The 11,058-nt window shown below is 38.8% G+C and overlaps 1 protein-coding gene across 1 annotated transcript in view; it reads right to left on the reverse strand.

Annotated features, from left to right (window-relative positions):
* The window catches only part of LOC103464061 (cadherin-2-like), a 154,792-nt gene that overhangs the window by 69,137 nt on the left and 74,597 nt on the right, over nucleotides 1–11,058 (reverse strand). Inside the window, 3 exon segments of the mRNA XM_017304265.1 lie at nucleotides 1,329–1,473; nucleotides 7,387–7,548; nucleotides 9,302–9,469. Coding sequence (XP_017159754.1) covers nucleotides 1,329–1,473; nucleotides 7,387–7,548; nucleotides 9,302–9,469 — 475 coding nt within the window.

An 11,058-nucleotide genomic window follows, 5' to 3' on the forward strand; every position in this document is an offset into this window, starting at 1 on the left:
GTTTTTCTTCAATAGCTTCCAGGTCATGTGACCTGTTGACTCAAAATCACTTAGAAATTGTTCTACTAGTCTCTATAGATGAGGCACAAACTTTTTTTTTCCATTTTTAGCCATTTTCCATTTTTTAGGACTCTGTTTGGTCAAAATTGAGTGTTTTTATTCAATAGCTTTCAGGTCATCTGACCTGTTGATTCAAAACCTGTGTGAAATTGTTCTACCAGTGTGTATAGATGATAGTGAAATGTTGTCTGTGGAGCCCTCACATCAATAATCCATAGATCCGAACAACAATATCCCTCAGTGCTGACGCATCTTCTGCTGTTTTGATTGAACAAAGTAGGAGGGACGACAGCTCCAAGATGGCCGCCGTATTTCCTGTGCCGGAGCAGCCAATGCGGGGTCTACTCTTATATTATCTCTATGTGTGCCAGCCTTTGAACTCATTCTACTGTTCAACAACAAACCTAACATGAAAACACCACCACCTGCTGGCTGGGAAGAATTACTGCCAGCACAATTTTGAAACAACTACATGCTCCAGTCCAAAGTTGCTCAAACTTTGATTTTGCCAGATGCAGCTAATTGTCAGCTTTCTAAACACTGCTTAAAGCAGGGGTGTCCAAAGTCGGTCGTCGAGGGCCGGCATCCTGCATGTTTTAGTTCTCTCCCTGGTTTATCACATCTGCATCAGATAATGGCTCGTTAGAAGGCCTAAGAAGAACATTGACATGCTGAAAAGATTGTTACTACCACTAGGGAGAGAATTAAAATGTGCAGGATGCCGGCCATCGAGGACCAACTTTGGGCACCCCTGGCTTAGAGGGTACGTCTAATTTTCCATGTCGTGAATGTTACTTCTTGTCAGATACAGTAGCAAACCAAAACCTTCATGCCCTGGATTCTTGTTCACTGTTGTTCAGGATGAATGATTGCTCCAAAGTTAAGGAACCTGATTCAATCAGCTGAATTTATTGAGTATTTTTACCAGTTGACTATATTATTAAAATGGAATGTTTGAAATGAAATCCGTCTGTGAAGTACCTTGAAAAATCATCTCATGCAATTGCCATGATGTAAAATCAAAACAACAAAAAAACCTCAATACAATATTAAGGTTGGTGTAATTTAGCCTTGAGAGGCTTGATTGCTGTATTTGAGTCTTGGTTTTTTAAGGCTTTTAATATTTTAGAGCATTGAGCACCGGGTCATTTAGGACCATGTTATATTTCTATTTATTGTTGGGTTGATGCAAACATCGTTGACTAACTTCACTGTAACTAAATCTTCCTAGCGGTATAAATATGATCGATCGATCAATTTGACTGTACCGGGTTTGGATCCCTCAGGAACAGAACCATTGAAGATGGTGTGTGTGAACTCTGGTCTGTTATCATTCTGGTCGATGACGTTGATGACGATGTCAATTGGGTTCTCCACTTGGTTGCCATTCAGATCCACAGCATGGGCTCGTAACTATATGAAAAAAAACACACAAGGAAGATCATGCGAAACACTTGGAATTCCCTCAGCTTGGTGCACGTATGCACTCAGTCGCTGCATTCTTTTGTTTTGAAAGACAATCCTCCTCCTTGAAAGATGATACTCCTATAGCACTATTAGCACTATTGTGGCGCTGCACTATTAATGCAGCGCCACAAGGCTGTGTGTGTGGTAGGCTACCACTACCACTGTTCCCCTTTAATCTCTATGGACTGGTGCCACCAAAACTATCTCTTCATCAATGCAGGCTAAACCAAGGAGCTGGTGGAGGATTGCTCCAGGCAGAGAGTCAGATTCACCTCAAAGAACACCGGTGGACATCCAGGTAGTGGACACTGAGAGTAATTGATACCTGGATGTTTACCTGAACAATGAACTAAACTGGATTCACAACTATAGCTATGTTTACATGCACAAAATTCCTTAATAAGATTTAAATGTATTTGGTTTAAATATTGTTCAATTGTCTTATATCACAAAGTTAGTGCTGTGTCATTGTGAATGCTGTGGTGAACACAGTAACAAAAGTTCTCACACCCTATTCAGATGCTATTTCTAATCTTTCCTCATCTTTAATGTGGCATGTACTGTTATATTAAAACATCAGGACAGTTTTTTTTTGTTTTCAATACATATTGAATGTTTTACTGCAAGTGTCATTTCCCCTTTAAAAAAGAAAGTGACAGCTGTCTCAGGAAAGCCCGCCCCCGCTCCTCACTTTCAGCAGATATAATATCTGCTTTCCTGAGCATTGAAATGTGAAGCTCATAACTTCACAGTTGCACAGACTGGCACACAGGTTTCACGGGTTCTTTTCCTGAAATGCTGTAATTGATTTATGCCAAACATGCCTTCTGTCCTGATGCACAAAATAATTATCATCTGTTCATAAAACATTGTTTTTGTCCACGTTCTCCCTGGCAAACATTATGTTTGTTTTTGAAAACTAAGTTTTTCTCTTTGCACACACTCAATTAAAGTTAAACTTGAGCAGTGCTTTTCTCACTCCAGAGACAGTGAGAAATGGACTGTTGTATCAACAGTAGCCAGTAGCTCTAGGTTTTAACATGTACGTTCAGGTTGAACCTGCTGCAGCGGCCAGACCTGACATGTTAGCAGTCTATATGAATGTCCTACACTTATAGTTTATTTTTTGTAGTGGAATGGCTTATTTCAAGATCGGAAAGGCTAAAACACTAACCTGCAAAAGATTTCAACAGTGCAAATCTCTTGCAAAATGCACTGTAACAATGTCCTAATCAAGTGTATTTGATGCGATAAACCTGTATATGATTTTAGCCTTTTAACTGGGAATAAATGTGGGCATGTCCAAATTTCCTTCTTACCTGAAATAGTATTTTGAATTCAATCTTACAGAAAATATTTCATCTGTATCTTTCATTCATATTACTAACATGAATGCCATGGCAAAACCAGGAACAAGTCTCCCCGGGGAAGTTTTGAGTTATTTAAAGTATGGATTCTATATGATAAAAAATAGATATGACCATTAAAATGTTCTCAGCAAACAATCTTACCTCAGCGTTTCAAAAGAATTATTCCCAAACCTGATGATCTAGTTGAGGGACTTAGCAAAGGCTATTCATGTCCATTATTTTTGCACTAACCCCACCCCTGCTGGAGTGAAATACAGTAAAAAAAAAAAAACACCAAAAAAAAACTCCAAAAAAACAAATTTGTTGAGGGAACATGTCAGATATTTGAGTAAATGTGCACACAACTAAATACTGTACTGATTCATCTTCAGCATTACATCTTTGGAAATCAGCTTGTAACATCTTGGCAACACAATACCTTAAGAATGTATCAGACTGTGAGGAGGGTGTCTGTTCTCCACTCTCTCTTCAGGTCACCCTACAGATGTGGTTTTGCAGTACTCTGGCTCTGTCATTTCAAAATGTTTTTTTCTACTGAACCAATTATTTTGTACATTTTGATGTGTTATATAACTGTTTTATGGGGAAGATTTGTCTAATGTCTGACTGAGATATCATTCTGAATATACAGCCTAAGAGAATTAGTAAAACAACATTCAACTTCATGACAGCCATGAGAAACATACTGGCCTTCATGATATATCTGTTTAGCATAATATTTTCAAAGATGCTGAAACTATTAATTGATTGGCCTTGATCAGTCATTCCCTAACAGTGAATGTAGCATCAGTACAGGGCGCTCAAAGAGGCAAAACCTTCCTCATGAATAAACATGTAGGCCAATCTCAGCTCCAAGCACTGACAACTACATCCAGTCACATGAATATTCATCACATGTCTTAAATGCAAATTACCCTGCTGTGACTCCATATTTTCAATCCCCAGTGTGATCCGTGTGCACATTCCAACAGATAAGAAGGTTAGACTTTGCTCTGCAAGCTGTTGGATATTAAATATAGTGGAAAAAAATGAAGTCCTTATTTAGAACAAAATTAAGAGGAAATAAAGGAGTGGATGATGATGCCACAGAGCCGGTGTGAGATTGAGAAGATTAGTAGCAGATCTGTCAACATGTATGGTGCTTCTGGATTGGCTGCAATGCAAATGCCAGCCAATAGAATGCCAGATACCATTGTGCCTAGATATTTCAGCTTCTCAAGCTGCATTATCTCTCTAGTATTTTAGATCTGCTCTAAGAAAAAAAATCCACATATACACAAGTTTTCTGTGAGTGATTTAGAATTCCACTCTACGAAAAATTCAGTGAATAAATGACTCCACACATACTGAACCATAAATAAGCTGGGAGTCCACCAGCCTTGTAAAAACCAGCCCTTTGTTCAGAGGGTCTGACCTCAGATATTGAAAATCGATTGCTTGCTGGAGGCGTGAACTCTGTTGAAGATGGAACCAATCTGACTTAATTTTCCCAATCACAAATGTTTGGCAGTGATGTAATGTAATGTGCCAGCTCAACCATGTGCTAGAACTCAACAACATCTTTTCCAGCAATAAAACATTCCTCTTGTTTCAACTTTAATTCCTCAGTACTTGGAAGTGTGGCCAACACAGACTGAATGGCTTTGTTCATTTCCTCTGCTGCTATTGCCAAACTACAACCTTGTGTATTAAATATTTTTTTTACATTTTATACATCAGACTTGTATTGCGCTTCTTAAGAATTTCAAAATACTTCACAATCAAATCAGTCATTTCCATCCATGTACACATTCACATCAGACATCAATTCTAAAAGCGCAGAAAATCTGAATCGAGTGGAATTGTGTAGAAAGGCATTGGCCAGACTGGGGGTCCACTGCAGGGTTTCCCCCAGTGAATTATAAGTGCTTTACTAAAAATAAATTTTTCATTTTTATTTTTTTTTAATTAAAGCCGGATTGTAAGCGTCTCCGTTGCTCTGAGCATTTCACTGGCGGAGCAAATTTATTCCTAAAGATACATTTATAGTTTATGCATTTAAAGCCGGGAGAGCGGACCAATCACACACCTGGCGCCTCTGCGTGTTTTCTTGACCGCTACTGCTTCTTGATCTCAGCACAGATCACGCGCATCTCCTTTCACTCAAACTGGACACTGGCTGACTTGTATGGATATTTACATCAACCCCCTGTGAGGAATTATGTTTCTTTAGAGAACTCTACATCAAGGTAAGAGTTTAAAACCCACTGCGTTAGCTCTGGTTGCGCAGCTCAGTGAGAACCGCAGAAATAACTAGTCGCGTTTTCAGAGGTACGCATTGAGGAGCGGTGAGAATTATTTACATTTGTGAGCAAAGAATTATATGCGGTGCTTACATCTCAATATGCTTCCTGGTGTGTGGCTCTGTCTTCCCTGAAAAGTTTATGTATGTGGTCCCGGTTGGCCGGTGCATTAGTGATTAAAGAACCAGCGCTAATCACTCATCATGCAGGTTCAGCCCGGTGAGGAGCTTTCGTGCTCTCCTCGTAGTCGCGTATCACGCTGGTTTTATATTATTTTATTATATAAAAATAATGCTGCTAAAATCATTAGCATCTCAAACAGCTTGCTTCTGTGTTAGATTTAGTGAAATCTGGGAGAGGGGAGTAGTTTAATTGGCCAAACTAAAAAGCAATAAATTATAATTGCAGTTTATTAATTTGTATTTGTGAACAAACAGATCTCAAACTCAAAGATTAAACTCATAGCATCAGAGTGTAGCTACGGTAACAAAACAATTTAACTATGAATATCGTTCTTTGAACTTTTACAAAATAAACTTGCTAGCTCCTTCAAATATTAAATTTAAATGTTAAACAATTTAAAATATTTTAATTTATGTATGCTGAAGCCATTAAATCAAATTTAGCAGCATTGATAATCTCAATAAATAAATGTTACATTTATATATCTCTGGTCTGTGTTAAAATATTAGCCTTTATGGGGCCCATGAAGCCCTGGGGGCCTGATGGAGCCACTGACTTAATTGAGATTAAACAGAAGTGCAAATAATTGATATTCATTTTAATTGTATTTTTTAATTTGTTGTTTTTAAGACTAGTTGTGGTTTTAGATGGCATTTCACTGACAATGTTTTCTCTTATGTTAAAATGTAATATGTTTATATTTCCTGTCAACTTTTAATGCAAAAACACGGTGGACCACCAATGGACCGCCCCGGCGCCACCGAGCTTAGCAAGTTTTCTGGGGAAAAACCCCTGCACTGTAATTCCTCTTAACACTCTTCTTCTGCTGCTATATGTGTCCACTGTACCACCTACTGATAGTATAAAACAAGTATAGGGATGTTGTAAATCAGGGGTCCAAACTTTTTCCTGGGAGGGCCACATAACTTTTCCCTTCTCTGGTGGGGGGCCGCAGTCAGTTTGTAACAGAAAAAGTGTGACGATTGCAGGAGTGCCTAAATGTAAAAAATTATTGTTTTCCACAATCAAATAACCCTCTCTGGGTCATTCACAGAACAAAAGTCAGGAAATAAATAATAACCAAATAACCCTCTCTGGGTTCTTCACAGGAAAAATCCAGGAAATAACACTATTTATGAAATAAATACCGTATTTTCCGGACTATAAGCCGCACCCCCAAAGTTATTTAAAAAAAACCCAGTAAACATACACATATAAGCCGTACCGGGCTATAAGCTGCAGATATCTCTGCCGCTCTAGGTTTTCCACAATGATGCAGCAGCACGCAGCAGAGGGGGGCAGACACCCGAAATTTGAGTCATTACAGGTCAATTGAATATTATATTTATTACGGTTGAAAAAGAAAAAGTTACCAAGTCTAGATTTAACTGAACTGATTACGGTAGTTTCCAAACGGTAACTGTAACAGTAAAAGTGCTGATCCTTTGTGTCTGCTACTAGCATGTGCTAAATGAAAATGGGCGCTTTTTTCTTCTTCTTGTTCTTCCTCTTTAGATTTTAACGGCAGCTTGCATCCATTATTGTTGCACTACTGCCATTACTGGATCCTAATATCTATACCTCAAATTCTCATAATGATCCCAGTATTATTTAAAAACCGAAAAATTTTCTTTTTCCCCTCAATGCTATTTAACTGATCAACAACATTCTCAAATTTCAATTCCCTATTAAAACCGAATTCCGTTTTAATGAGCGCTTTCTTCTTTTATTTCCAATTTTGACTTCACTTCTTGCTAAAGAGCCCCCTGGTGGTTGAAGAAAAATCCACATATAAGCCGCACCGGGCTATAAGCCACATGGTTCAAAGCTTAGGAAAAAAGTAGCGGCTTATAGTCCGGAAAATACGGTATATGGAAAAAAAAAATCTAATCTATCTCTGGTATTGTTCAGGGGGCCGCACCAAATGTGGAGGTGGGCCGGATCCAGCCCGCGGGCCATAGTTTGGGGACCACTGTTGTAAATAATTATTTTAGTAAGCTTTGCTCTCATGCAATGAGACTTACATGGAAGTTAGGGATGTGTTCTCTGTCCAGAGGTTTGGTGACGGACAGCTGGCCCGAGATTGGGTTGATGATGAAGATGCCAGTTGGAGGTTGGTCAGCACCAGGACCTGTCACACTGTAGCGCAGCATCCGGTTCTTATCCCGATCCCGATCTGAACGAATCTACAGAACAGGCAACAGGAAGGGGAGCAAAAATAAGACCAGCTGAGGTTTTAAAGGCCTTATTGTCTACAATATAGTTTCCTAAGCCAAAACAAAACCATCCATGCGACCTTAAAAGTTGTTCACTGATTTAAATAAGTTAACTTTCAAAGGGTATCTTGGATCCTAAGATCTGAGGCAGTACCAAGTGGGCAGCCCATCAGACCCATTCTGATCCATAGCAGACTGATTCCCTGATACGCTGCTGTGTATCAAGCACTAAAATCCAGGAATTGCCGAACAGTGAGAAAGGAGCTGAAGCTCAGTGGTTCTTCTATCCTTGTATGAAACACTGAATAATGAGCAGCTGGTGCTTGGCGGCAGGTCCAGCTGCCCTACAGCCAGAGTGGTGATGCAGCATCTGGCGGCTGATTGGTTAGCCTCATCGGGAAGCAGCATTAGATTCAGTGCGAGACAAGAAGAACTAATGACGAAAGAATCACACTCATCTCCTGCTCATAATTTATTGCCATTTACACCCTTTGAATATTTTTGGAGTTTTTGATTTGTATATTTGCAAAACTGCACTAATGTTATCTGTTTAGTGAGTTCTTCTTTTTCTTTCATCATATTCATATCCACTTTAAACTACTACATATAGTAATCTGTGTCTCCTACATTTCATGTGTATGGTTCATTGAATTTCAGTGTTTCCTCTTTCCAATAATTGTTTAATCTAAAACTTTTTTTTAAATTTCATGTAGTTTTTCCACAAGGTGAGTTTAACATATTGTAAATCTACCAATTTAGATGGGACACAAAACTAAAGTTAACCACTTTTTAATGACTTTGCAGAATAAAGGTATTTGTATTTATGGAATGGGGGAAATCCACTTTCATTTTTCCTAACAATAGAAACTGTCATAAACGTCAGAAAATGTGTGAATATTTGTAAGGGTGAGTGAGGACTGATAGTACTAACATTCAATTTATGGACAATAAAAATAACTACAAAGATTTATATGTTTTCGTACCGTTGCTCTACTCATCTTTCTCCAGGCAATTATTAATCACCTCAAAACTAAAAACTTTCATTTAAAAGGACTTTTTTTCCCCTTTGCTTAGCTGCTGACAGTCCATTAACACATTTTTGACCTGGGTCCTGGCAAAGCAGATGACAATGCAAAGGTCAAAAAGGCAAACAAAAAGCTGCTGTAAGCTTTACTGAGTAAAAGCTAAAACTATTTTTCCCCTATATTTATATTTATGCTTATAATTCATCACAATCTTAATGTTCCTTGCTGTGTTTTAAAGCATCTTGTATTTCAGTTACTGGTGCTCACATATAAACAGTAGAAAATAAGAAAATTTTAAATTGTAGCAATTTTTCAAAATTTTCAAGGTAATCAAATAGCTATATTAACAGCTGTTAGCCATTTTTTGGCATCAACTATTGGGCTGAATGATTGAATGTTAAAGAAACATGTCATACTGGCAGTTTAACAGACAGAGGTCTGATTAGTGAGGAAGAACCAAGCACAACAACACAAAGTTCTGCTGCTAAACCTTTATGTATTTTCTTTCAGAATGTGGCACCACTTAGGTGAAATTAAACAGGCTGTTAGACAGTACATGATTTATTGCCAAGAGGCATTGTTACAACATAGAAAAATCAATTTAACAAAAGTCATTTTTTGTGTAAATGTTATATGTCTTGGTGTGTGTGTGCGTGCGTGCGTGCGTGCGCGCGCGCGTGTGTGTGTGTGTGTCTTACCCTGACTAGATCCTCTGGGAACTGCCCTCTTGAGTTCTCAGGAACGTTGATAGGCGGAATGACCCAGTCCCTCTTTACCCGCCTCATGGTGCCATCGCCACCAACAACCACGCTACGCCATGGAAACAGGACCTCTAGCTGAGTCAGTGCTGTATCACCAGGCTTTACCTGCAGACAGTCAGCAAGGAAGAGTACACACTTAGCATCACGAGTGTGCACATGAACAACAAGTGTAGACTCAGAGAAACATGCTGACTCAGTTTATTTTTGACCTCATTTCCAAGGCCTGGATTACTGATCTTATTACAGTCTTAGTAAATGAGCAAATGATCATGTGCCACTGCAGCTGGCAGCTCTCTGAAAACAGCCTGTGACTATAATGAGACCTGAACTTACAGATCAAAATATTGCCCCTTTTCCACCAGCTTGGCTCGACTCGGCTCGGCTCGGCTCGCTTTCAGAGCTTTTCCACCGGCTTTTTTTCGGGGCCGGCCCTGCTTTTTAGGGCCCTGCTTCAGAGCAGGGCAGCCGGGCTGGCCCTGGTTTGGTGGGTGACACAAGCTTCGCTCCTGTTCTCTGATTGGCTGTGGGCTTGGACAGACGGAGCAGCAGAAGAAAAACGAAAGCGCAGCGTTTGAAACTCACTGCAACACGGAAGTGATGGAAGATACAAACAAGCAGTAAATTTAAAGAAACAAGTGTTCTGTTTATCTATGCTACCCGTAAATCCGTTCTACCTTGTGGTAATGCGCATGCATACATCGATGCTACGTCACAGCAGATTTCTTATAAATACGTCCTCCCTGTGGAAGTTTCGTTTCATGTGTTTTATTTCATCAAAGATTACGGTAAGCTTTATTTAATTTATTTTATACCTGGCATTCATTAAGTTGCTGTACTACTTCATGTTTTTATTTGGTGGTTAATTAGGACAAAATACGTTTGGGCTATTTTGTCCCTATATTTTAAAATATTTTAGTTTGATTACACTCCTTTTTTATCTTTAAGCTTTGCTAAAAAGATGTTGGCAGCGATACTATGTGGGATTGAAGCTGTGTAACAGACGTGTAATATTAGTGTATATTAATCATACCCTATAATTTCAGGTGCACAGTGACCTGTGCAGTTCGGTAAACACATTATGGCTGTGCTGCATTTGATAAAGTCTGTCATACAACGTATTAACACGCAAAAAAGAGTTGCGGTTATCAGTATTTGTCTATGTGTTTAATTCCAATAAAAACGTGTTTCCCCTGTCTGATACTGTTTTATTCTTACGAACACCTTTGTATTTAAAATATTTTTTAACAGGTAGGATATTCTAGTAAAAGGATTAGTGCATACATCTATAGCTTTTCATTTTAAACGGGTAGGATATTCAGATGAAAGAAATGATCTTGTGGTTTCGTCGTGTATATAAATTGTCCCAATGCATAACCCCTAAGCATAACCCCTAAGCTTCCACTTCAGTCCCGTCACTCAAGTAATGTTATCCAATATATTTAACATTAACACAACCCGCTATAGTTTTCGGTTCATAAACAAGACGGTAGCAGTTTTGGACGCATAGCACTGACAGATAGACTTTAGCTATCTATCCGTGCTATGGTAGGAAAATCTGACGAGGTAGCACTGATAGTCAGAACACTTACTCCACACATTATTATGCATACTGTAGTTTGTTTGGCATTAAGGATTAATACAATCCTCCCAAAGCTTTAGACAGCTTTAGACAGTGAAAATAATATATATATATA

Source organism: Poecilia reticulata, linkage group LG4, assembly GCF_000633615.1.
Source record: "Poecilia reticulata strain Guanapo linkage group LG4, Guppy_female_1.0+MT, whole genome shotgun sequence".
NCBI classification, from domain to species: Eukaryota; Metazoa; Chordata; class Actinopteri; order Cyprinodontiformes; family Poeciliidae; genus Poecilia; species Poecilia reticulata.